Source organism: Xiphias gladius, chromosome 5 (genome assembly GCF_016859285.1).
Source record: "Xiphias gladius isolate SHS-SW01 ecotype Sanya breed wild chromosome 5, ASM1685928v1, whole genome shotgun sequence".
In the NCBI taxonomy this organism is placed as follows: domain Eukaryota; kingdom Metazoa; phylum Chordata; class Actinopteri; order Istiophoriformes; family Xiphiidae; genus Xiphias; species Xiphias gladius.
In genome coordinates, this window is record NC_053404.1 from 2896936 (window position 1) to 2924894 (window position 27959).

At 45.0% G+C, this 27959-nt stretch overlaps 1 protein-coding gene across 3 annotated transcripts in view; it reads left to right on the plus strand.

Annotated features, from left to right (window-relative positions):
• The window catches only part of nrp1a (neuropilin 1a), a 58704-nt gene that overhangs the window by 19129 nt on the left and 11616 nt on the right, over nucleotides 1–27959 (plus strand). For all 3 annotated transcript variants that reach the window (XM_040126917.1, XM_040126918.1, XM_040126919.1), the window contains exons 4-9: nucleotides 1234–1415; nucleotides 8481–8708; nucleotides 11498–11653; nucleotides 14252–14418; nucleotides 23809–23964; nucleotides 26054–26198. In XM_040126917.1, coding sequence (XP_039982851.1) covers nucleotides 1234–1415; nucleotides 8481–8708; nucleotides 11498–11653; nucleotides 14252–14418; nucleotides 23809–23964; nucleotides 26054–26198 — 1034 coding nt within the window. The remainder of the gene's footprint in view (nucleotides 1–1233; nucleotides 1416–8480; nucleotides 8709–11497; nucleotides 11654–14251; nucleotides 14419–23808; nucleotides 23965–26053; nucleotides 26199–27959) is intronic.

A 27959-nucleotide genomic window follows, 5' to 3' on the forward strand; every position in this document is an offset into this window, starting at 1 on the left:
GCAGCAGGTCATCGGGGTTTGGGCAGGAATCTGTTGAAAACTTGGCGAGAACGGGCGTTCTGGGCAATTAGGAACTGTGGAAACCTGAACCAAAATGTGCTTTCGGAGTGGCGCTCATGCCGTCACCAACAGTCAAAACAAAGCATGGAAAAGTCATCTGAACCATCATGCTAACTCACACACACACACACACACACATGCAGTGCCTGAAAACATACACACTGATAACCAAAGGCTGTTTAGACCACCCTCAGCAGCTAGTCACTCTAATTTGTCCTGTACTGTCTAAAGTTTCTCATGCCAGATTCTGTGTGTGTGTGTGTGTGTGTGTGTGTGTGTGTGTGTGTGTGTGTGTGTGTGTGTGTGTGTGTGCGCGTGCGCGCAACATGGCTCGTGTTCTCAGTCCTATTTCAAAGCTGTTTTCCTCTTCTGCTCCCAAACTCTGCATAAACTCAATTAGGCGGCTGCTCCCTTCAATAGTCATGGGTCTGAAATTCCATTTGAATGTGATGTTTGCGTGTGTGTGTGTGTGTGTGCGTGTGTGCGTGCGTGTGTGTGTGTGTGTGATTAATTGCTTTACCACCTGCTCTGTCTATACACCACCCTAAGCCAAAGGCCAAATTATAATCACTCTCAATTCCCATAGTCTCTTATATAACAGTCAGACACATACTGTCAGTGTTATCCTGGGATGAGGGAGGCCACAGACAACTGTTCAGCTGAAGTTCAGTAGTTACAACAGTTACGTAAACCTGGCCTCAGTGCTGCTGGGAGTACAGAACCTCTGCAGTGTGTGTGTGCCAGGTTGATAAAATGAAAGCAAAGCCTTCCCACCTGTTCTCTGAGTTTTAACCTGAGACCTCATTAGTGTTTTATTTCCACTACATTACCTGCACAATATGCTGTGTTGTTCTTTGTTTGTGTGCTCCTCTGAGTATGAGTGTGTGTGTGTGTGTGTGTGTGTGTGTGTGTGTGTGTGTGTGTGTGTGTGTGTGTGTGTGTGTGTGTGTGTGTGTGTGTGTGTGTGTGTGTGTGTGTGTGTGTGTGTGTGTGTGTGTGTGAGATCATACATGCACAGTATAAACAACATAGAAGTAATATCCTAATTGCCAACTGTGGTAATTTACTTCAACAGGACAAAAAAGTGAACAAACTGAATACCGAACCTAAAAGACAATACCTTGGAAAGCATAGTGTGACCGACACTGCCTCTCTTTCACTTGTCTTGTTCAGGTATGACTATGTGGAGGTGCGAGACGGTGTGGACGAGAGCGGTCAGCTGGTGGGGAAGTACTGCGGGAAGATCGCCCCCTCTCCGGTCGTCTCCTCTGGAAACCAGCTCTTCATCAAGTTTGTGTCTGACTATGAGACCCATGGAGCAGGTTTCTCCATCCGATATGAGATCTTCAAGACAGGTGGGCGGACTAACACAGCTGTAGCTTCAGTTTATCCCAACTATATAGACATATCACCTCAAGTTCCATTTAGTAGCTCACCTGGAGCTTTTCATTTACCAAGCTGTGAATTGAATTGTAGATAATCTGAGTACTGTGAGGACTTCTTATCCCCGTTGACAAAAACTACAACTCAGTGGCAAAGAAAAAGCTTTAGTCATTTCTACTCACCTCCCGTTTTGTGCTGTGATATAGAGGTGAAAATACAGTATAGACGCCAGAGGCTTCTAATTGTGATGGTCCTCTATGTGATGGTCTGATTTGTTTATAGGTTGATTGCAATAATATGCCCCAAAACAAAATGTTAATGATTTATTGATAGTAAAATGATTCTCTTGATCTCTTAAAGTAGCTTTTGACTTAAGGTTAGAAAAACAGTTACAATGCTACATCACAGATCATTTCAGTATTATTTGTCTTTAGTTGAATCCGTCATACCAACGCAATGGGGTACATTATTAAAACTGGAGGAATAATTCTGATAATGGGGTAAGAAAGAGCCTCTCCGTCTAATTTCATGGTTTATTTGTGATTTAGTCAAGGAACCAGGGCATCATATTATGCAATACCAATATGGCAAGCAATATGCTCCATTCAAAACCAAGGAATCATATTCCCATATGCTCCATAATTCTAGCAATTTTAATCTGATATTTTACCAAGCTTTGATTCAACAAATGTCGTTTCAAGTGTTAGTTTATTGTCAGATGGCAAGCTGGGACTAGCACAGCAAGGACACGAACCTACCATTATAACCCTTAACTAGCTGGTTGTGAAGAATGTCAGTTCAATACACTCAACAGGATTTAGGTTCAGGAAATGCTTTAACCTCCTTATGTTTCTGAGTGCTAGTGTGGTATCCAGTCAGTCTGAGGTCCCTTCCTTAGTGTTAAACCTAAAAATAAGACCTCTGGGTAGTTACAGTTGGGAAGGAATCACGTATAATGAACCACAAATGTCCTCAGGGGATGTCTATCTTATCAGAACAAAGCGTAACATGACAGAGTATGTCCTGTTGGTTGGCTGCCTAGCTTTGTTTGGACTGAAAGAAGCAGGAGGAGGACAACTCATATCTCGAGAGTGACTAGTAGGCAGACAGGTGCTAGACTCCACTTTCATTAATTAACCTTACCAGCACTCTATGGGATGGCCCCCGCGACCTCAGAGACAAGATGAATGGCCCTGCAAGTCCCTCCTTGCTTTTAATCTGGGGCTAGTGTGTGTTTGTGCTTGTGTTTGTACGTGTCACCATCACGGCAGGGCAGCTGGTGGAGTGTGGGCCCATTTACAAGATCAAAGCGACACTCCACCTCGACATACGCTGTGTCATTCTCCTTGATAGACCCGTTAAATCGAATACATTCTTCCTCATATTAGCTTGGCATTTCCCCCATTTTCATCTATTAGCCAGGAGTGATTATAAATGAGGCGTTTTAGGAGCCCAGTGGCGATATGGGGAGAAACTGCTGAACACACTCGTACAGTGCTGAGATATGAGGAAATATGGATCTAGCAAAAAAATATGGATGTAAGTGTGGATAGCAGATAGAAAGTCCAGACTAGAGAGTTGAAACTAGATGAGAATCTGTGCTTTTTTGCTGATGGAATCCAAAGGGAAATCAGAGCTGGGGTGTGTGTGTGTGTGTGTGTGTGTGTGTGTGTGTGTGTGTGTGTGTGTGTGTGTGTTGGGGGGGCTGTTGCAGGGGTGTTGCTGTAGATTAAACCCAGGACAGAACTTTTTCGCTTCTTTTCCTTCCTTAGTGGATCCAGACCTTCGTTATGCTTTGAATTTCTCCATGTTTTAACTACTGCAACGCCAGGAACAGAGCTCTGAGATCAATTAACAGCCCTGTTTGTTTGTGAGAGAGAGTACCAGGCAGAGAGAGAGATGCAAAGCTAGCTGATTAGCACAGCTTATCAATAAGCAGGGTATTATTTGGGAAAACACTGTGTCGGCTAACACATGTAACGTTAATGATGATACACAGATGCTCTGATAATGGATGGAGGAATGGGAGGCTCGCGCTTATGCATGCCAATGAAAGGAAATGCAAAAAAAGGCAGGCAGTTTATCACGAGGATTATAAACCCTGAGATCACTGGAAGTCAACCTCGGGGACTGGCACTGAGTTTGACAGAAGCAAAGGTCACATGGAAGATAAATATACATACACACAAAGCAAACATATGTGAACACGAACTCAAATCAGGGATCATATGCCAATGTTTACATGTGCAGGCTTACCCACTCAAGCTGTAAACTATGTAAATACACTTTCATACACACTTCAACAGGCTGCTAGCCCTGGCTTCCATTAGCGGTGGTCTGCAGTGTGTCTAATTGACAGAGAACAGGTTGTTTTGCGGCTCTCTATGGCCGCTACCGCATCAGTCTCTACCCTTCTCCACTCCAAAATCCCATCCAACCGTGTTAATTAGCATGAGCTATTTATTTTATATAGCCTGCAAATTGGCAGCCTTGCTCCACTTGCTGAAGTCTGGCAAGAGACAGGAAGAGTGAGATGGGGAGAGAGAAAGAGATAGAGAAAAGGGATAAGTCAGAGACTGAGAAATATTTGAACTGATGGGCAAAATCAGCTAGCTGGTTGTGTTTGTGTGTATTTACAGAGGCCTTCCAAATCATCCAGACTGTAATAAAATGGTGAATTAAAAAAGAAAGGTAAAACATGATAAACAACAACCAGTGTGAACAACCACCCATTATGGCAGCCCCTAAAATGTAAACTGCCATGGGTGGGTAAACTGAGTGGAGGTGGGTTTCCTTCCACCAAAATCCTGCTCATTCTGTTTATCCTGTCATCTGACAAGATTCCACTTAAAATCCTCAAGTGTTTCTGGAAACATCCATCCTCTGAAGTATAAGCACGCATACACAACACATGTTTCCTTTTAGCAGCCCGGCAGTTTGCTTAGACCACATCAAGGCCGGCTGAGGGCCCATTGAAGTGGGCGAGGAGGCAGAGATAGCGCCACTGGTAGCCCCCCTCCCTCCCACTTGCATACACACACAAGCTCATCTTCGTCTCCTCGCAATTGCTCAGCAGAGCGACTGTTGGAGGGAGGCCTATCATGTTCCTCTTTACATTCAAAGAACACCATCTTTCACACAAAAAGCCCTGTTTATTATGTCATCGTAATGCAGGCACATTTACCGTGAGCGCACACCTGTGAAAACACTTTCAAGGTGCGTGCGGCTGTGTGTGCATGTGTGTGTGTGTGTGTGTTAGGTGGGGCGTATTAGAAGGTTCATTCTGCTTTCATGGACGGCACACCCTGATGGCATAGGTCACATCTGGCACGGAGTCGTACTGTCATCACACACGCAGCCCTCACGGAAACCTAAGACAACAAATCTCTTTAAGGGGAGCCAGAGGGAGACGGAAACCCTGGCTGCCCCTGCCCCCCATCCCATCAGCACTGTCATCCCTCAGTGGATTGGAGGGGGGGCTACTATGTCAGTAGTGCAGTGCCTCAGGGTGTGTGTACATTTGTGTGTGTGTGTGTGTGTGTGTGTGTGTGTGTGTGTGTGTGTGTGTGTGTGTGTGTGTGTGTGTTCTTGGGTAAATGTAAACCTGCCTTTCCATCTGTTTCAGTGACTGACACTCCACAGGCTTCGGGTTAATGTTTGATTTAGCGTTGAAAGAGTTAATTCTCCACCAGCGATTACTCCCTATGTCAGTGTGTGGCATAAGGGCAGAGTGAATGGGGGGGGGGGGGTAGCAAAGGGGGTGAGTGCCAGGGGTAGAGGGGGGTGAACTGGGCTAATTATTAGCCAGAGAGCAACATGTAACATAAACAGTGGTGATTTACTTAGCAGTCCAAGAACAACACCTTCAGTCCCTATGGCTCCGGCCACTAATAACCCTGACTCAGGAGGCAGGGGGATAAATAGATGAAAATAAAGAGAGAATATGCGGAAAGGCAGAGAGAGACAGATTTAAAAATGAAACTGGCAAGAGGGTGTCACATTTAACGCCTGTTCCTTGGCGCAGTGTTCTTCTAATGATTAACGACCAGTCTCTGGTCTGCTTTCAGCACTTAGAGCAAAAGCTTAATAGAGACATAGAAGACACGTCATCAGATAGACTAACAGTTGAAATGCACCCTGCTCCCTTAATGCTGAAACCATATTTATTTCCACATTTATTCTAAATCTCTAACACTTGCAAAGATTGAAATCAGATCTCCATTAAATATCTTTTTGCTGGCTACGGCTTGTCCTGTTAAACAAACTCTAATCAGTCAGCGAGCGAGTGAGACTGACATTTGTTTATCCTCCCGTCCAGAGGAGAAGGGCTCTATCTAAACAAGTGTTAAAAGAATCCATTACAGCTGGCAGTAAACATTGGAGCGCCCCGTTGGAGGTTGCTGGTAAATGTTGTGCGTTCAAGGTTACTTCTTATTCTCACTTCCCGTCGTAAATTCAACTGTTTGTTTAAAAGCAGTGGTTGGACTACACCGTGGCCAAACTAGTGTTTGTTTGTGTGTGTTACCCGTGAGATGTGCCTGAGTAAAACCTGTCATGTGTACAAATCCCTTTCTGTTTCCTATTTCCAAACCTTTCTTTCTCCTCGTTCTTGCTGTCGAGGCAGTAAATTCGCCAAGAGAGACACCAACAACTGCAGCGATAAAACAAGGCAGAGACAGCGAGGGAGTGACTGGCAGAGAGTTAGCATTTGGCTGACAACGGCATATATTTGTCTCCCGAAGCTCCTCGTCGGCGAAGATTCATAGATGCATGCACGTAAGCTATATGTACTGAAGCACAGCAAAGCGAGGCAGCTATCACTGAATGCCTCTCACACAGTCATCAGCACAAAGCATCCTGGGTGTAGCGAGGGGAGCCCTCCCATGTGGAGAAACTAGATAAAAGAGATCTGTTGGATGATTATCTTGCCGGTGGGACTGACCAGAACGCTCAGTCTTCTCTTGCCACTCTGTTTTGTTGTGATGTCTTCGCTCTGCCCTTTTCCTGAGGGAGGGGGTGGGGGGGTTAATAAATGCAGACGCACAAAAGTTGAGAATAGCGGAGTCTGTCCTTGACTCTGCCGCAGTCATGAGTATTCAGAAGGAACAGAGACGCATAGACCTAACGGTGATGGTGAGATATGTAAAGCAAACTCGGAATAAGTACTTGTCCTTATTTTTATCCCTATCCCATATTTCACAAATGCAGTAACTAAATAAAATGTCACCAAATACTGAACTTAATAACAATTGGAATATAATAGGATATTTGTGTCAGTCCAAGTACCATGCTCTTTTGCTTGCCAGTCTTGTGCTTGGATTTTCACAGGTTTTCAGAGTGAACCATTTCCTAAAACCAAATCTGTTCTGGTCAACTGCAGAACTGAGGTAAGGGTCAAGGTGTGGGCTGCTGAAATGGATGGAAAGTGGAGTTCTGAGCCAATATCCACAGGGAATTCAACACACTGACCTGACTTGAACTTTGGATACTATAGCTATACTAGCGCACTCAGGGACCATGGACGCAGTTTTCAAAGAAGTAGAAAGAGTGGTTTGCATCTATATTTTTTCCCCCAAACTGGCTGACATTTATCCCCAGATATGACGAGGTTAAGCACCCAACTGCCGCATCCATCAACCCCCTCATCCCAGGCAACACAGTCTCAGCACAGTCTCTTTATAATCCATCGTTAAATACACGGGGAAGCTGTGAAATTAATGGTTTCCACTGTTCTCAAAAGCCACACTTTAGCTGCTGCTCTAAATGCCAGCTCTCTTTAAAGAAAATCAACGTGGCTCTCAGTCCCTTCCCTCGCTCTGCCGGTGGGCAGGCTGAAGTGGGCCTGATGGTCTTGAACTGGGGGCCCAGCAAGATGCTTGACTGACAATGGACAAAAGCACTTTGCCAGAGTCATTTAAGCTGCGATGACTATAGTGCGGAAGCTCTATCTAGCGATAACTCCCTGCAATTTTAGAGTCATCAGCACCGATCAAGGCATCTATCAGAGTAGCGTGAAAATTACGTTTTTTTTGGGAACATTTCGTCCACAAATGGCTCCATATACTTGTCCTGGAGGACAGTCCTCATTTTTTCCTGATGTTCTATATATGTGTGTTTGTTTGAAGCCAGGCTTGGTAACACTCTGGATCAGTGCTTGAGCCTGCATAGTGAACATGTCTTAATGTCTCTTTATGTCACTCTTAAAAATTTCCCTGCAGCAGCTAGCATAATTTTTTATCCCCTGTCACTCATTCTCATATCATAATCTTTTGCTCATGATACGCTGACAAGTGGCTAACATGGGAAATGTGTTAATGCCCCTCGTCAGCTGAGAGGCGGCTCTCCAGGGAGCTGTGAATAAATATTTTCACTTTCCCTTGTGTAAAATTGCGCGTTTAAGTGTGCATGTGTGTGCTGATGTATGCACAGTCATTGCACTCGCCTTCCATCACTGACACTGTAATTTTCCCTGAGCACCTCTCATATGTTTTACAGACGTGTCATTATGAGTGTGTGTGTGTGTGTGTGTGTGTGTGTGTGTGTGTGTGTGTGTGTGTGTGTGTGTGTGTGTGTGTGTGTGAAAGAGGGACAGAGGATTTTGCAGCATGAAAAAGGTGTTTATTCATCGTTCCCCGATTCTGGTGATTGAGGCCTTTCATTTAGCTTTACCTTCACAGTCCAGATGTTCCAGGAGTTACAGATTTATGACGCACATAGTGATGAAACTTTGTGACGTTTGTGAGAAGGGAAGGGAAAAAAGGCACAAAACCACAGTGAGTGGAGTTAAGACCCAGATGTAGCCTCTAGTGAATAGAAGAAACCATCAATGTGGTCTGTCATCTCTGTGCCATTTACTGTCCTCCACTCAATAGACCAGCTAGGAGGCAGAGCTTCTCAATACCCACCACACAAAGAAACCCGAAACAGATCACTTAACCAACAGCCATTCAAAAGAATCATCCCCACCCCTTCCTTTGTCCCTGTTTCGTCTCATCTTCTCACTTCCCATCTCGTTTCCTCTCGCATCCTTCCTGCAGGTCCCGAATGCTCCAGGAACTTCACCTCCAACAGCGGCGTCATAAAGTCCCCCGGTTTCCCAGAGAAGTACCCCAACAACCTGGACTGCACTTTCATGATCTTCGCCCCGAAGATGTCTGAGATCATTTTGGAGTTTGAGAGCTTTGAGCTGGAGCCCGACCCAACACCCCCTACTGGTGTATTCTGCCGCTATGACAGGCTGGAGATTTGGGACGGCTTCCCTGGAGGTGAGCAAGCAGTGTATCTTATGAAAGACGAAATGAAACAATCTTTCTCCTACAAATGAAAAGAAAAAATGAGAAGCAACAAAATCCACCCTTTGCAAATTGAATACATTCAGGGGTTTTGCTGCCACACCCTCACTTGGCCCGGTATGACTGGTAATTTATGGTGGCTAATATTAGCAAACTTAACTTTGGACACAAAAGAGTGTTTGTTTCAATGGCGGTATAGCAAAGAAGGGAATATTTGCATTATCCCACTGCTTAGAAATCTGCTATCCCATAGTGGGAACGAGAGAAGGTGGGTTGGGGGAGTGGGGGGTTTTAACTTCACTTCTCACTGCTTTTCCAGAGGAAATTAACAGCTTTACACAATATGATGGCATTATCCGGGTAAGTGGGCTAACTGCCTTAACCAGACTTGGCAAGGGTCCCAGAGTCTCTTGTCATGACTGCAATGCCTCGTCATCGCTCAATGCCAAACACTTCCTGATTACAAGAGCCTCCCGCCCTTCCTTTTTCTGTCACAGGCTGCATTGTGTCGGATAATTTTTTAGTGTCAGTACATTTGGGAATTCGAGGTCTAATGTAAGCTATGATATTTAAAAATGGTGCCTCTCTGCGTCCCGATGAATAGAGAACACGATCTGATCTTGCAGGAAATGACTCCAAAAGGAATTTCCTTTGGAAGTTTCCTTGTGTTTCTCACTAGAGAGAAAAAAGGTGGTTATGGAATTTGAACTGAATCAGCTTGGTCCTGATAAGAGCCGGCATCTCCTGGTCACAGGGTTGAGAAAAGGTAGATTCAGGCGCACACGCATTCTCAAATCCTTCTAAAAATTCAGCAGGTGAGAGAGAAAGAGACAGATAGGGTGAGCAGTGCTCAAAGCAATGTTTCCATAGCCAGAGATGAATATTTGAACCGAACAAGTAAAATCAACTCAAAATAGAAGCTTTTTCTCACCAACCGGTGACTGAAAAGCAGTGTTAAACCTGGCGTACATCAATGTTCTCTGCTCTAGCGTTGCCGGTGATGAGGTTGAAGTATAGCTCTTGGTGCCTAATTCAGGTGAGTGGACTCAAAGTTCAATGTTCTCTGAGCTCAGATCTCTGTAGATTTGAACTGTGCGCAGTTGACCTTTGATTCCACAAAGTGTTCCTGTAACTCATTTGTATGTTCTTCCCGAGAGGTTGGACAGGTTTTATTTTCAAGACTTTTGTTGATTAAAACCTGGAGAGCAGAGAATATGTAACATTATTATCACCTTTAAATAGATATTTTCACAAAAAAGTACCTCAGGGGTCGGGAAAGAAACATATCTTGTGCTACTTCTGACGTAATAAAATTCAGAGATTTCTCAGTTGATTCAGCTGAAAGTACGACACAAAAGAACCAGAATCAGATGCACCAGAATCTCTTTTGTCCAACAATGAGCCCATTTAAGGCAGAAACTGGGAACTACCACTTCGGACTGACGTGGCATCGCACCGTGCAAGTGTTGTTGTGTGTGACAGACAGCCTTGTGTAAAAAAACAAGGAAAAAAAGAAAAAAAAAAAAAAGGAAAATAGTAAAATGGCTTTTGCCAAGCGGTTCTTGTGGCATCTGTTGGATCAATAGTACATTAGCACAGAAGGCTGGAGTCAGAATGTGCATAGGTGGGAAATGCCCAGGCAAATGCAGGCCTTCGTGAAGCACAGGGGGAGTCACACCTCCCCGTACACCCACCTCTCAAAGCTGTGGAAGAAAAATCTCCACTCCCATATCCCTCTTCCCTGAGGACCAGAAAGGCAGAGTTCATAGAAAGGTTCTTTCAAATTTCATAGCACTGGGGAGTCATGCAGATAATCCGGAAGATGACGATCTTTTTTTTTTTCTATTCAGCCCGGGCCTTAGTGGGTTTAAAAACACTCATGGATTCTCACACACACCTGGGTTATGAAGATTAATCTTAGCCATCAAACCCCTGCCCTATAGCTCCCTGTAGACTGGCCTTTACCTTTCATGTCGGAGCTGGGCTGGAAGAGGCATGTTTTGGACGATAGGGGGGCCGCAGGGAGGCAGGACTGTCACTCACTGCTGATCACGGCATTACAAATAGATAAGCTGAGAGGTCCCTGTACACTAACAGGAACACACACTCACAAATGTGCATGGAGCATGGCGCACATCAAAGGCATGGTCAAAGGCATACTCTTTCCCAATGTTTCCCCATCACTCTGCCCCCCCCTCCGAACTTTCCTCGTTCCTCTATCCCCCATTTTCCAGCCCTCCCCATCCTACTCAGTCTGCTCACTGGAACGTGTCCCTCTCGTGCTTTTATTGCTCTCTGTCTTTAAATGGTCCCCTATTGTCTCTGCTCAGTCTTTACTCGTTTGGTTTCCTTCACAAAACTCACTCAGCCGTGGCTGTGTCTGCCTCAAATCGGCCAAAGAATGAGAAAACGAGGCTGGGTACAGAAAGACGGGATGTCTGAAGTATTTACAGCCATCAAAGAGACGGAGACCGTGACCTGTCCACGCCACAGGTCCCTCTTCCGCCTTTCTGTTTTTGTGTTTGTCCAGCAAGCAGGCATGGAATGTTGGGAGTCTCTTCTCATGCATCGTTATGGGGTTAAGTAAAAAAAATGTAGCCGGTGCCGTATCTCACTGACACACTAGTTTTCTCACCTCTGCATGGGGGAGTTGGTAGTAAAACCCATGGGTGACACGGCTGTGGAAGACAAACAAACATTAAGCTAATCCAGGTCTAACCCGAGTATCAATGTTTGTGCTTTTCTTTCCTTTTTGTCTCCAGTCGGTCCATACATTGGGAGATACTGCGGGCAGAACACTCCAGGCAGGATCATCTCCTACACAGGCATCCTGGCACTAACAATCAACACTGACAGCGCCATTGCCAAGGAAGGCTTTTCTGCTAACTTCACTGTCATCGAAAGGACCGTTCCAGAGGGTGAGCCAGCATAAAAACACTGAAAACCAGACTGATGGGATTGTCAGGGAGGCAGAAGAAGAGGTAGCCAAAGAACACAGAGAAAAGAAAATCTGTATAAATGAGGTACAAATCAGAATGAAATTAAAATCCAGAGACATTTGTTCAGTGGAAGATCGAAAATTTAAATCGGAGGACCCTGAATTGAAAGAAGAGGGCAATAAAGTAACTTCCAGAAGAATATTACGAAAACTAAGAAGCAGATGTTCTCTGCAACTGAAGCTGCACGTGGTCCTGTTGTGACAAATTCCCTTTAATAGTGCTTGAGAGTTATTAAATAAACACCTCTTGCCTCTTCATTTTGGAAATGTGTTACAAGTCAACCTCCCATGGTTTACAAGACCTACATTTACACACTGTGGGCTCAGACAGGCTCCAAAAGGCAGCCTTCCCACCACTAAGCACCCTGGATACACACACACACACACACACACAACCCCCCGGGTTTTTTTTTTTTTTTTTTTTTTTTTGCATGTAAGTTCGTCGTCATGGGGCTTGACCTCCCACCCCATTTTGCAAAACGCTCCCACTAAACATTTCATTAAGGAGGACGAGCACTGGTAGGAGTCATAAATCTGTCCAGAGGCTAGACCACCCCAGACACACACACAGTCAGTCTTTGAATAGTTATAATGATGGCGGACATTCAACAAATCTACTAATCATCTCCAAAGAGAATTTTTTTCATGCCCAAAGGGAAGCTAGACGCTGAGTACACAGTCACACACACACACACACACAAAACAAACGAAACAACCCCACGTCACAGTAATGAGTAGGGGGATGTATGCTGATGTCATTTCTCCCTTGTTTCCTCTGAGTTACTTGAGTTGCTTTAATCACACATCTAAAATCAGATTACGCTAATCAACCTATCACATTCAGCATGAAGAGGCATGGTATCTGAGCCATGATCACTAAATACCTGAATTTACATGGCTTGCTTGGTCTTACATCACCACCACCACTGAGAGGTATCCGGGATAGAAAAATACTCCAAACTTTGTCTGTGCTTTGCCAGACTTGAATCATTCATAATCCCTTTATGCATAAAACACGGTGGATTTTCTCGCTCCTGCATGGCAAGGGGAAGGCTGCACTCTAGCTGAAAGCTACTGTTGAGAGATGATAAGATGATGAAAGAAAACCTTGTCTATTGTTCTTATCCCGTTTCTCTAGCCTTCAATCCCTGCAATCAGCCCCCTCACCCTTCCATCCACACAGATCAGATACCGTCATTTGCAGTAAACAAATGCCTGACTTTTGTTTTTGTTGATCTTGATCCAGTAATCTGGACGATGTGGCTCTGCGTACCAAGGTTTGACAAGAACGGGGAGCCCTCTCAAAGAGAGCCGACGATGGGAGCGGAGAGGTGTGAGACAGTTTTCTCAGCCTCACACAAACACTCCGATACACTCATGCGTGAGCACATACACATGCAACCGCACACTGACACTGTAGAGCACAAACACACACGCTGACCCGGCGAGTGAGGTGTGATAGCAGTGTGGCAGATGGAGAGACCATCTGTGAAAGCTCATAGGCAGCAGCCACATATCATTTCCACAGAGCTCCTCATCCTGTGCCCTCTGAGAGTGTGTGTGTGTGTGTGTGTCCATACACACACACGCGGACATGACTACATTTTTGGGCAAGGGACCATACGTTTATGGCGGCGTTAGCCTTGCGTTTAGGGATGCAGGCTTGTGACTGAAGGGTTAACAGGATGTAACACTGTCAAGTTGCTTTATGACCAACTTCACCGTCAGTCGAAAAAGAGGTAAATAAACAAGAAGAAAATTTGTCCACGACTGTGTGAAAATGTGCCTTCACATACCTCCGTGTTGTTGTGGTGACATTCTATGAATCCTGCCCAGATCAAAAGGTCATATCGTTCATTCCAACCGCTGCAGCTCCGTCCATATTGGTGTCAGCGTGTCTGACCCCCAGGGAATAAAGAGTCTGACCCAAAGCTGACCCTTCTCAGTCTTTAGCCATGGAGCCCAGGATGCCTGAAAACGGCTGTCCCATGTCAACACAAACAAGCAAAGCCACCTCCATCCACAGGTGGTTGGGCTATTGAGTGTGATATATGGCCCCAAAATACAGATACTAAACGCACCTAAACTCCCCCAAGAGACCAGGTTTGGGAAAACAGTCAGCGTGTGCAAAAAAGATAAATCGGCCACAGGGAGGTGAGGGTGACCAGATGCAGTCAGTGGAAGAAATAACTCGAGTGAAAATCACTTTAACGCCTAATACCAGTGTAAACTTAGCCCACATTGAATGTTTTATGAAGACATTTCATGTCTTAATGTGGAACTCCTCCATCCTGCTTCCATCAAAAACTAGTGAGAGAGAGAAACAGAAAGGATTTACTGACGCATCGTTGATGTGGTGTTCTTTTCCAGGCAGCAGCACTGAGTGCCTGTCATGTGGTGTCCTCCTCCCCAGAGACCAGCTCTGAATCTGGAGGACACTGAAAGCACATGCTGGGTACATTCTGGTGCTTTCAGTGCTCAGAAATCAACTAAACATCTTTTACCCCCCCCCCCCCAGACTTTGACTGTAGCGACGCTTTGGGAATGGAATCGGGAGAGATAACATCAGACCAAATCATGGCCTCATCCCAGTACAACCCCAGCTGGTCCCCAGAGCGGTCCAGACTCAACTACTATGAAAATGCATGGACACCGGCAGAAGACTCAAACAAAGAGTGGATACAGGTACTACATTACTTCTCATGTCCTACGGAGGAAGTTGTTCATTTTGGATGCAAATACCACAGATGTTTGCTTTAAAGGTAGTTTCAGGCACTACTGAGGAGAGGTAGAGAATATCTGAACATTAGAGGTGAGTCACAAACTGAGGGTGTATGCAGTATTAGAAGTGACCACTGCCTGCCTGAACACAGTAGGAGTGTACTGAGTGTACCGTGTTTTTGCCTCAGTCTCTGGAGGTGTAGTTTCTCCATAACTCTTTGACGAGACCCAACCATTTTGATGATGAATGTGTGCCGTCCTGATGGACCTCCGGGTGTTTGAGTCCACACCTCACAAAAATTGCCTGTGCCCACTCTCTCTTTAACTGTCTACCTATCTGTCTGTGTCTTCCTGTCATACCTGATAACTCTCCCTTTCCTTGATACCGGAGTCCACCTCTGGGGATGCTGTGGATTTAGTCCAGGCATCCTGCCTAGCCACACACACACTCCCGCAAACACACAAATAGGCTGTGTCATATTTTTCTGTCTGATGGCTTATCTGCACAAAGCGATCATCACCCAACAGGGAATCTTTATGTGTAAAGATTAAGGATTTAGTTCTTCCATATCAATGGGGATAAGTCACATATCCCAAGTCCACTCACAGCACAAACCCCCCCATGACACAACCATCACAGCACTACCTAGATGCATTTGGAACGTGTTTGATTTATTGAGAGGAAGCATCCAGGCATTGTAAATGCCTGGGCTGTTTTTCTTTTTCTACTGTCTCTCTACAGTTTTTGCTTCATCGCTGAAACGTTTGGCCCCCCCATATTCCTCAGGGGATGAGTAAAAGAGCTGACCAAAAGCCAAATATTTGCTTGGGGAGGGCACAAGCAAGGTTTTCCTTTATTATTGCAGTGAAAATATTGTCTCGGGGGCCCCTGTTGCTCCTTCAGACTAATTTAAGCAGTGTGTGAATGTGAATGTGTGCGGGTTCGCGTGTATTCTCCCATGCTGGTGTGCGTCCATGTATACGTTCTTGGCTTTGTGGGTGAGTAGGAGGGTCCATAGTGTCCTGTAGACGAACCCAGCATGGCTTCCCCTCCCACTCCTCTAGCAGTTGTACACTGTGTTGCATTAAAGCGTTTGTCTGTCTGAGAGGAAAGTCCAGTGTTCATTGTCAGTTATGTGTCTTAAGGACAACAGCACAGACTTGAAGGTTACCCTTCCCTAGTTTGCCTTTTTGTCAGAAGAAATGACAAGTGATCACAATGATTTGTTGCCACTCAAGACTCTCCCTGCTGTAATATCGATCATACTGAGGGTTTGATTTGGTAGTAAAATCTGGACTTCAAAGGGGATGCGCTCTAATGAGCATTGCCGATTTCCCAATACTAATCAGATCAAAACAGTGATCGGGGCTCTTCTCATTTCTAATTTCAAATGCAGCCAAAGAGCAAAGTCTGTGGTTACCACCTAATTTGTGTTTGCTAAGCAGTGTGATGCACTTGTGGAGACCACGCTGAGCAGAAGCCCAATTATCACAAGTAGTATTAAAAGAGTTCAATTCTCCATTCAATTCTGTCCGTGTTGCTCCAACAAGCTGAGTGTGATGGGGGGGGGCCCCATCACGACACATACAAACCATCGCAGTGCGTCGTTAGATGCATAGTAATCTAACATTATTTGCATTCATTATTTATTTCATTATCAGTCCCTGGCTGCAGTTTGAGGCAGACATTTTTATTATTCATGACAGGCGGCCTTTTGATTCCTGGGCTTTTTCCATCGCTCTGCCTTTTCTTCTTTTTTGCTGAACATAATCCAGATTTCCCATCCATTTTAATGCTGCCTCATTCTGATGCATGGGGAAGAGGAGGGCAAGTTACTAGAGTCGATGCATTCTTCTCTGGGTAATTAGATTGGGGTGGTGTGGTTCAGCATTGAGTGCTGGGTTAGCCAGGTCATTAATCAGCCCTTTGGTGTACACAGAGATGGACAGATGTCCTTTAAAGGGGTTTGCGGCTTGAGGAGGGAGTAAAAAAAGAGGCAATAATCCCTCAGAACAGGATTTCATTTTATTTCCTTGTTCCTTTCAAGTCTGTTCCTTTTCACTCCCCTCTTCTGCCCTTGTTTTCCTCATTCTTCCTCGAAAATTCAGGTCTACAGATCTACATCAAGGTGTGGAGGGAGATTTGTGCATATTATCTGGCTGCATGAGGCATGGCTTTCTTTGAAGTGTAAGGGGATGAACAGCGGGCCTCTGCAGCAGGTTGGAGAAAAAACAAATGAGGGTACACCCCCAGACTGCCTGGTTTATGGCCCGATCATTGCTTTATGAACTCGGGCTGGTTCCACAAGGAAAACCTGAGTGAAGCATAACATTGGTGAGGAAATACCTGGATCTGCACAACCCATTTGTCTCTCAGGGGAAGGTTAATGTTTTCAGATTGGCGTGTCACGACTTGAAAACCTACGGTTCCTCTGGGACCGTGACGGAGGGAAATTGCCAAGAAGCTGACATAGTGCGGAATGGCTTTGTAAAATATGTCGGTGGAAAGATCTGATGGCCACCGAGAGTCACCACAGCACCTGAATGATGCAATAAAAGCAAGACAGGATCTTAGTCAGGCATCCTCCATTGATCGCACATACATACAACATGAATAATTTACGCTGGCTTGGAGAGAACCCAACTGTCGATACCTGAAAGCCTCTTTATTGAGCATCTCATAATAGCAATATACAGTACGTGTTTTTCCATATACCAGGTCTAGGTTAGAGTTAATTTTTGCTCTCCATTTCATGATTTAGCTGCAGTGGCTCCTTCCATTATCTTGTCTTTTTTCCAGGGTGCATTATCCCTGACTACTTCATCAGCATTTAAGTATTTATCAGCCGAAATATGTCTCTGATAACCTAAATTGTTTAATCATGAGAGGAGACATTGAGCCCCTTTACTCTTGTCATATGACAGAAATATGAAATGCTTTGATTCGCCTTTCTGACAGATGAAAGCACTAAACATAAAAAAACACATCAGTGTGTGTGTTTACACACTATGCTCCTTTATCTCCTGCATGTGATACTAATCCCAAGGTAAAGTCAACCATTTGCAGAGGAACTTGTCACAGAGAGTTTAAAACATGGGGGGGGGCATGACCCACTTTGACCCACTTTGACCCACTTTGACCCACTTTGACCATATTTCCTCATGTGAATCCTTTAAGGCAAACAGCACTTTGAAACCTGGGCCACTTAGCAAAGATAACAGGTAGACTCCCATCGCCTGACCAACCAAACGACCACTAATTGCACACTTCCTCGATGAAAACATCACTCTGGCCACTGTAGCATTTATCTTTGCTCCAGTCCCAAGTACAGAGGCAGAGATGGGATGCTAAACCAGCACGCTCTGCCATATCCTGTTATCCTTCTCATCCAAACGTGCTTTCAATTACCCCAGGTCAATGAGTTGCAGAAATGCCCCCTTCACTGCCACTGTCTCTCTCTTCACTTCTGTCCCCAGTCCAGGGCTTACCGCCATGCCGAGTGACGAGTAATTAGAAAATACACTGGTAATTAACAGCAGCTTTTCAGTTGATGAAGTCTAGCAAGAGCTGTGGAGCAGAGCCTGGCATGTGAATGCCGGTGAGATCATCATCATGCCGTACAAATGGAAACAATGGATGCTTTCTGTGCCTCACTGCTCCCAGGCCTTGCTCTCAATTGGAAAATCAATGAGAGGATAGAGACCCACACTTGAGTGGAGTAGCCCAAAAGTAGGACTAGAAATCGAAACATGAGGGATGGCATGATGTAATGAAACGAAACAGTGCTGCATAAGTACCCAAAGACGAAACTCAGCTCAGCCGTAATCAGTGTCATTTTCAGTGTCTGCACTACAGACAGGGAAAATGCCTGAAAGCCTCGTAGTCATTCGTCATTACTAAACAGTCATCTTCAGCTGTATGTCCTGGGATAAGATCATCCAGCAGCTCCCAGACGTGACATACCTTCTGGTCGCCCTCTTTTCCGTTCTGATCACCGTTCCTTGGTTTCATAATTATTACTCAGCGCATTAGTCACATGTGTGTGGCAAGGATGGTAATGGTCCTGGAGTCTTTAAGATGATTCACACAGAGGGAAACCTTAAAACCAGACTGTTAAAAATCCGTCCTCCAACAGCTGGGGCTGAAACCTTTAATCATGCAACAGTACATGCCCAAGCCTGAGCACACTTAACACACAAAAAAACAGACAACCTTTTATTTTATTATAGCTGTCGTCTGACCAATACATCCCTCTTTGTCAGGAAAATAGATGATCAGTGCATGGGAAGACATGCATAATTTAATGCCACCAAAGAGGTGTCGCCGGCTAAAAATAAACTGTAATTCTGTCAGGTGAGTATTGTGATAAATGGAAGGTCGTAAATGGAGCTCATAGGTCCTGCAGCATTAGAGTAATACAATTTTCATGAAAGGAGAATTAATTACACTTTCAGGTAACGGAGCTATTCCAAAAACCTTCCGCGACCGACGCCAACAGACTGTAGGTGAAATTAGTGAACTGTTTGCTTAAGGCTGGTTTAGAGATACTGCATCTGGGACTGGAAACATGTCTCCTTAGCCACATAGTAAAACAAACAGCTGTGTGTATGTCAGAGCACAAAAATGTCAGTTTCGTCTCGTGGCCATACGAAGGACAGGTGACTAGAGGCTTTGCATTTACTTGATGTCCCAGGATAATTCCAGGCTATCCTGCTTTTGAATATACCATCCTGAGTGATCCATAAAGCATTTCTGGGTTTTTTTTTTTTTTCTGGGCAGGGGCCTCTGTCTCTGTCTACCAGCTGCTCTTTGACTCTGGAACACAGAGGAGCACTCGCTCCTTTCTCACCCTCAGTAGCTCTTAGTGTTGTTTTTGCTAAGGGAAAATGAATAAACTCATTCCCAGGCCTTGGTTATTCAACCAGCAGCCCACTCACACACACGTATACCCACACCCACACACACACACACACACACACACACACACACACAAGAAGTTATTTTTACCTTCTCTGTTGGGGAAGCAGAGAAATGGATTTTAAATAAAGTATTTGGTAAACTTCTCCCAGAGTACAGATTGCTACATACAACTTCGTGGCAACTCAATTATAAGGCAATCAAGCAGCAAGAGCTTTTGAGCCTTTGCTGTTCCTTAAACAAGCCCCCCCCCCACCACCTACAAGCCTTATAAACCGCATGTATCCTCACTGCACCCGCACAACAATGACTAGGCTATAGCCTCAAATATACATCATGGGGGCTTGCTGCACATCTGAGTCATAAAGCACAGAGACAATACACTGAGTAATGGATAGACCTGATAATTACGCCCACAAATGCCGCCGCTGTTGAGGGATAGTTGGAAAAATGATCTCTTCAAATTTGTATAAACACATGTAAATACACATCTTACAGACATACTGTCTGTCATTCTCCATCATTTATTCCCACATTTACAAACAAACATGTGTCTGCCTCATCCAAATGACTGATGTGGATTTCAGCGTGTTGATATAATTGCATGCACACAAGGCTTTAACCGGCTGATGTTACAAGCCCGAGCACGACTAATTCATTTTCTGCCTTTCTGGTTCCATTAGTCTGCGAAATGACGTGAGCCGTGCACACGGGCTGTTGTGAGGCAAGGAACTTTGAGTCATCAGTTTGCCTCACAACAGGCAGGTAGAGAACACCCAAAACGCACGCGCGCCCACACAGAGAGTCAAACACGTTTTGGACTGTGCTTCGAGCAGGAGACAAGAACGCACTGAAGTCCTGCCCACACATCCGCGCGCCGTTGCTTTATGGAAAGACTCTGAGGAGTCTGGGTGATTTCTTACCCCGCCTGCCATGTTTATGGCTCTAAGCGTGCGTGTGCCTCCAGACATGAGTTACTATGCACCAGCAGAATCTATAGTGTCATTTGTCTATAGGTGGGCTTGAGTACAAACACTCTCATAGGAGAATAGCCAAAGGTGAATGTGGCACAGATACGAGCTTCGTTCTGTTACATCAGCAAAGTCTCAAAAATGCAGCAAGTCCCTACAGAGGCTAGATCAGGAGTCATAATTCACACCTTTCCATGCAGTGATTACATCGGCCATTAAGCATCATTCAGCCTTTCAGAGCTTGATGACAAATAGTTTATCATCTGAGAGGGATATATTTACCCAAGATCCACTGTGCGCTGCGTGTAATTTCTAAATGTTAGTTATTGGTTTATGTATGTAGGTCATTTTGTGCTGTCTGTGTCTCAGGGCTAAAAGGAGTCCCACTAGCAATCATTATCCGGGCCTGTTTGTTTTCAACGTGGTCCCTGTGGTGTGGGATGGACTGCGCCTTACATCCAAGCACCCTGGCAGCCCGTCTTCTATCCGTGACCATGTAACCCCAGTCTGTTAGCACAGCATCGGCCTCGTTCCTCTGCCTCTAACAAGCAGCCATTAATAAATCATGCTTTGCTCATTACTCAGGCCTTGTTATCAGGCTGTGTCTGTGAAATTGATCTAGTCTGTGCACAGGAGACCCTATAATTCTGTCCTTCACATCTTCCAAGGCATCGCTGTCAGCAACCTTCTCCTCTTCACTTTTTTTCTTCTTTCTGGGTAGCTTTTCATCTTTCCTCTTTCCATCCCTCCCACTCCTCTTGTCACAGGTGACCCTGATGCTACTTCTGGTCTCAAGCTGCATATGATTTGAGCTTTTCTGCCAAAACCTTTAAAAAATCACAATAGTTCAGTTTTCCTTCAGCATCTCTTTGGTTTTTGTGGGACCTTAAAACAACGGAAACATAAAGTGATCACAGTATGTTACAGTTTTCAGCTCTTCAAAATTGCGCTGTTTGCCCCACCCATTAATTCCGGGGGACACCTAAGAAAGTTACTGGTCTTCAAATGAAAACATTAATTTATAAAAAGAGAACTTTGGCCCAGAATATTGATTCATATATCAGTCCAACCATATTCAAATCAGCCATACTGTATTTCAGCACACTCGTGCCCTGAGATTATTTGAGTCTGAGCACCCGTGAGTGTTCCCAATTAACCCCGCCACTCATTTCATTCCCAGAGGCTCCTCTTCTCCATAACATCTAATGAGATCCTTTCAGGGAAAACATCCAAGTGCCAAGTTTTCCTATTAGACCTTTTTTTAGGTAAGCGTTTTTAGTAAGCCACTTTGCCATTGGTTCAGATTGGAAAAGAGTCAGACTGGCTATTTGAAAGCAGATGTTAAAGACCTGCCTGGGCTAATGCATTCAAGCGCAGGCCTCGCTGCCATCCGCTGTGCTTTCCCCATCCGGTGCTGGCGCATGTAGCCATTTACCCAGCAGAGAGGAATTCAGCTCCTGCGTTATTAAATGGGAACCTTCTGGATCTGACGGGATTTGATTTTGTCTCTATTTGTGGGCCCAAAAGAAATCTGGGACTTACAGTATAAGCCCATTGAGCCTGTAGACAGGAACAAAAGTATTCTGTGTTTATATGAGACTGCTTTCTTTGTTAGTCTCCATCCATCCAAATCCTTTGAGTAGCCAGGAGACAGTGAGAGAATAGCATGGAGGAACCTCATCTATTGCTCCCATCTGTTTATGTCTTTTTACTTCTGCAAGTGAATTTAAGGAGCAGGAATGACCAGTGTTCTGTGGCATGCAGATGTTCCTTTCCTGTTCTTTGCGCCAAGAAATTACGTGTGGTACTAGACTGTATATAAGGTTGGCAGACAAAGTTAGCTGGCTCTCACTGTATGGTTTTAATATGCTGTAACTGAATTGAGATTTTTGGCGGCGGCTCACCCTGGCTTTGATTTTCCCCAAATATGTGCAAGGCGCTCTGTCTGTCTGCTCACTCTCACATAAAGAACTCCACTGTTGTTTCTCTTTCTTACGCATCCTTGCACGCGCACATACCGACCGTCTCTTCTGACTCAATTCAGTAATCTACTCAAGACTCTGGTCGGCATCCATCAGAGACCGAGCCCATCTCACGTCAACATCAAAGGACTCGTCTGTTATCATGATCTTGGCCACCCGTTCCACCAACGCCCCGGCTTCCTGCATCACTGCCATGTCTCAGTGGCATCTGCATGCAACACCATTACTCCTCGTTAGCGGCAGCTCAGCCTGTCAGAGACGTGTTAAAGCTTGTTAAAATAATGCGCACTGCTTAATACACTGAGGTGTTAGAACTCTTTGAAAGCCTTTCACTTTCGCATCACACCCACTCTTTTCCTTAGTTATGGATGAAGGGATGGTATTGTGGGGTTAAGTATTCTCCACAGAGGTCAGAGGGAGCCAATTTGTTATTGCTGGTTGCTGAAAAATTGCATGTCTGTCCCAGAACTAGCAACAACTGACCTCTCCTCCACGCCCTAGTCAGGCCCTTAAAGTCACGGAGAAGCTAGACAAGCAACAGACAGCAGCTTTAACATGATCAAAAGCCAGTTTGAAGGCTGTCCTCGCCACAGCAACAGAAGCCAGGGTAACATCAAAAAGAGCATGTGTGTTTGTGCTTTTGCTCTTTCTCGGCAGTGATGGTCATGGTCATCAACAGGCAAGATGGTTGGCAGACACTGCGCTGCTTTACCAGGTCCGATGCAAACCAGTAACTTTCTCTGCCCAGTATCAGCTCTGAATGCAGCGCGACACGCACGCACGCATGCACACACGCACACACGCACACACACACACACCAAAATATATACATGCAACTACAGAACAGACGTACACCCAGACACTCACTCATGTGCCTCTCTGACCCCACTGCCTCCGGCTATCTCCTTGTGAAAATATAAAAGCCCTACAGTAATGCACTGCAGTTCATGATTACTTTATAAAGCCCTGCATATTTAAAAAGCACAATATTTGATATTCAGTCTGTATCTCTCTTTCCTCCTGGCCGATTTTGATAATGTGATTGCAGAACCCGTTCTATTCAACATTCACTTTTATCCAATAAGCTCTTGTCTCCCATCTCAGGAAATTAAGTTGTCATCCTGCGTCTCTTTCATTAATGTGAATATCATTTCATTGCTGTTTATTAAATTTAGGTAGGAGCTGATGAAACTATGGCCAGAGGTGATTCTAATGGTGGGGTTATATTTTTAACTCTCCAGTTTGTCAGTGCTCTATTAATGCAGATGGTGCACTGAAAGCCTTTTCTAAAATTATCATCCATGCATTTAAACAGGAAAAGAGCATTATATTTCAACTGTATCTGCTCCAGTTAGTCAGCATCCTTTTAAACACAAATCTTGGCTTTCTTACAGCTACAATGGAATATCCTCACAAAATAGGATATGCAAAGTCATTTTAAGCAGCTTTTGCTCAGTTGTGTCTTCTTCTTCACCCCCCACAGGTGGATCTCGGGTTCTTGCGGTTTGTCTCAGCCATCGGTACCCAGGGCGCCATCTCCCAGGAGACCCAGAGGATTTACTTTGTCAAGTCCTACAAGGTGGACGTCAGCTCCAATGGAGAGGACTGGATCACTTTGAAAGAAGGCTCCAAACAAAAGGTAGGAGACTCTACTCCTCAGCCTTTGTGTAATACAAGCCTCATTTCAGCCAATGGTCTAGTAACAACATCTCTAGGCTCTAAGTTATTAGGCTAAATGACTTAGCAGTGAAGAAAGCTAAATTATTTGGACACGTGAGGTTCTGATACTGTAGCTTTTCTAGATACTTTTACAGCCACTTGCTCTATATGACACTATTGGTCCTGACTATATAATCAAAATAGTTTATTTTTGTGTCTGCCTGACCAGTGACTGTATCCTAAAAACTACCCCTGCACATTGACTGCACTTGGAATTTCCCATCTCAGTGAAGCAGCCAGCTTACTTGAATTGTGGTCTGTTGCTTTGAAACTCAACAAAAGGGGGAATACCCAGTTATATGCACTTAAGTCTCTGTCTCCCAACATGCAATTATACACTTTGCTCACGATGGTTACATTCCCACCATCTGTGTAAATGAATAGTATGTACAGGACGGGACTGCGGTGCTAATACAGCAATGCAGTGGTTACAGGGAGGATTGTGTAAAGAATGTAGCCACCGTTTTATGTCAGGCTCCCGTCAACTTGACGAAAAAGAAGCAAACGAGTTGACAAATAAGAGTTGAAGGGGATTGGGATAGGGAGAAACAGGAGAGGCTGTCGTGTTTGAGCAGCTGGTAGAGGTGCGTCTAGGAGGGGAAAGAGGAGGAAGTACGGGAGGGATGGCATGCTTGACTGGAGCTTAACAGGCTATAACCATCGATTGCTGATCAGCCTGTCAAACAGACCAGGTTTTGTCCATCTGGAGGTAAACACAACCTCCACTGTGGGTGTCCAGAGGGTCAGAGAGCCATATGTGTGTCTGACAGTCCTCATGTTGTGTGACAAGTAAATACCACAAGGCACTTTTGAGTGAAAGAGTGCAAGGCCGCAAGTGGAACAAAAAAGTTCTCAACAGCAACACAGCATCCAAACAAGCATGTTTGCGCTGATGTGTACACAGGCCCCTGGGCCTGATTCTTTTATGGTGTCTCCAAAGTACACAGTCCCTTCTGTAAAGTGGTGGCTTAAAGGTGCCATGGTAAGCCCGGCCTACGTTTTTCCGGACTCTAAAGTGCTTTTGTGCGGAGGGGCACCATTTGCTACATGCTGAGCCTGCAGTTTGGCATCGCAGCACAGCTCTGAAAAAAGCCACTTTACAGTTAGTGACTGGAGAGGAGACTCGGCGTGACATTTAGGAGTGGATGACTTTGTTGCAGGATCCCAAAGTGGGGACGGGCTTACAGAGGGATAGGCAAGCTGTATGGCACTAATGGGTCAGCTGAACCGCTATCTTTTTTATCTGTCCGTCCATCCCGCTCCACTCAGCTGGATACCTCTCTGCCCCTCAGCTGCTCCGTCAGGGTGGTCACAAGGTCGTATGGTCACCGGTTTGATTCAATTACCCAGAATGAACTGAGATGGACTCTGGGGAGTTGCTCTGCTGGGTGGCCGGCCTCTTCGTATTGGTCTAGTAAACTGTCAACCACCCCCAGGGGAGAACGGTGACATCTCTGACCTTTAAACAAGACAATGCAGTAAAACCTTCACCAGTTCTGGAACTAGATGACAGAGAAAGGGCATCTTCAGCCAATCGGGTCTTGTCGATGTTACACTCAACTGCCTCAGGTTTCACAGTCACAGGCCTTGGTGTGTTTGTGATGCTACATATAGTGGAAGAGGAAGTGCTAGTGAAATTTCAGGAGTGACAGGGAAACTATTTGTCAGTCAGCAAAACCCACTTTTAAACCTGTTTATGTGATATTTGTCTCATATAGAAAGGTTTTGTTACATAGTATGGCACCAGTATAGTCATATAGTGTCCGAATGTACCATTTAGATTTCTAATCCTAGTTCTTGTGTCAGTTCCTTGAGTGAATGCAGACAAATGATGATCACTCAGCTCAAGCTATTAATCTAATTGGTTTAAAATTAATGTGAATCTTTCCCTGCCTGGCTTCTCTGTTTCTCGATTCAATGCGGCCAAGGTCTCGAACAAATTTCCACCCTGCATCTCAACTCAACCTGTTCTGTCAATAATTAGCTTCTTTTCTTTACCTCTATCACAGGTTTTTCAAGGCAACACCAACCCAACAGACGTTGCCAAGACGATGCTGCCCAAACCCACGCTGACGCGCTTCGTCCGGATCCGTCCCGTTACCTGGGAAACAGGCATCGCCCTGCGCTTCGAGGTGTATGGATGTAAGATATCAGGTTAGTATTGCTGACATTCCTGCTCAATCCACATGCGTACATACACACACATCTCATTGCTTACAGCTGCCATGGAAAACAAACTCAAGAGAATACTGATGATATTCAGATTAAATACGGAACAGTTTCAAATGCAATAATCAGATGATGCCACTGACTCCATTTATGATTTGTTCACATGTCTCAGTGTTGCTTTATCTTTCCTCTACTTGCAACATAGTTGGTATTTCCCATCCTGGCCCCAGTCGCACAGACACCTCACTTCTGCCAGGTGTAAGATGAAGCTCTATTTTGTTGAGAGTCCTCCTCTAAGGCTAAAGCAAGCTGCTGCATAATAGAGCAGTGGCACATGAAGGAGGATTACCTATTTATGCTACCCCATGTTTAGATGTACCTCATTCAATATAAATGGAGCCAACAGCTGGCAGGCAGAGAGTGCTGGAGCTGGGTGGGCTCTATGTGGGCCCCTCCCTCCTGCTGATCTAGTCTCAGCCTCATCTTTAACCACAGTCTGTCTTTTGCTTACAGAGCTTTGATTTTGGCAAAGTTCTTCTCATCTTTGCTTTTTTTTTTTTTTTTTTTGTCGATGTTAATGAGTGGTGTGTGTCTGTGTGTGGTTTACTTTCATATGGTCTTAGCACATCTGTCTGCATCTCTATGGGTTTTTGTGCTTGTGTATTGAATGTTAATTAGTGCTTGCATGTGTGTTTTGTTCTTTTGTACTCGGATAATCAGTATATCTTAGAAGGACAGAAAACACCAAAAGTAGCCATTTTTGTAAATGTTCTTTGTCCAGGATTAAGCCTTGGATTAAAGTTAGGGTCTGGATTAGATGTAGTCAGCCAAGTGATGTCATATGTGAAGTCGGTTTGAGTTCTGTGCGTGTATGAAGCTATGTAGTTATGCATTACATACTCTATGTGTATCTGTTCGAGTAGTAGGGGAGGGCACTGTGAGTACAGCAGGGTTGCAGCTGGGGCGTGTGTTTTAGGCACACAACCAGACCGCTGCGCAGAGCGTAAACACATCACAGGATCAGATCACCACAGGGCCTCCATGATGACGTCAGCACCCCTGGGTGCTCTGAAGACACTGCCAGCTCCAGTGCATGGTAGCAGCACAGTGGGAGAGAGAGAAACTGCGAGGCTCTTGAGGGCTGCATAAACCCGTTGACTCACTCCGCTCTAACTTGGGTTATGAATCCCTAATACCAGAATTTTAATGAAAAAGGGTTGTGGAGCTGTATAAAAAAATTCTGAGTGCATCCTTTAGATGACAAGACCATGACCCAGGCATCAGAGGAGGGGTGGAGTTCAACGCCAGAATGTTGCAATGTGTTTTTCCCTAAATCATCATGGTCGCGTGCCCCTGCTGATACAAACAGCTACACATTAATAAAAAAGATCCACCGCCCTGTTGTTTGTAAATATGCCAGGCGGTTTAAATATGTCATGAACCACTGATGCTCCACCCAAACCCTAAATGTGGCCCGCATGGCCACGGATTAGTATGTCCACACTTACTGTCCAAAAAAACACACATGTATTTGTCCCTCTGGGTGTGTCATTGCGTGCATGCCATGTCGGAAGCTTCTGTGATCGCAGCTGAGGTTGACTAACAGCTCCAGATGACCTGGGGAGTTGACAAAAGTGCCTAAACCCAGATCAGACTCCAAGCACACACACACACACACACACACACACACACACACACACTCTCTCTCAATCACACACATGTACCTTTCTCTCATATCCTCCCACT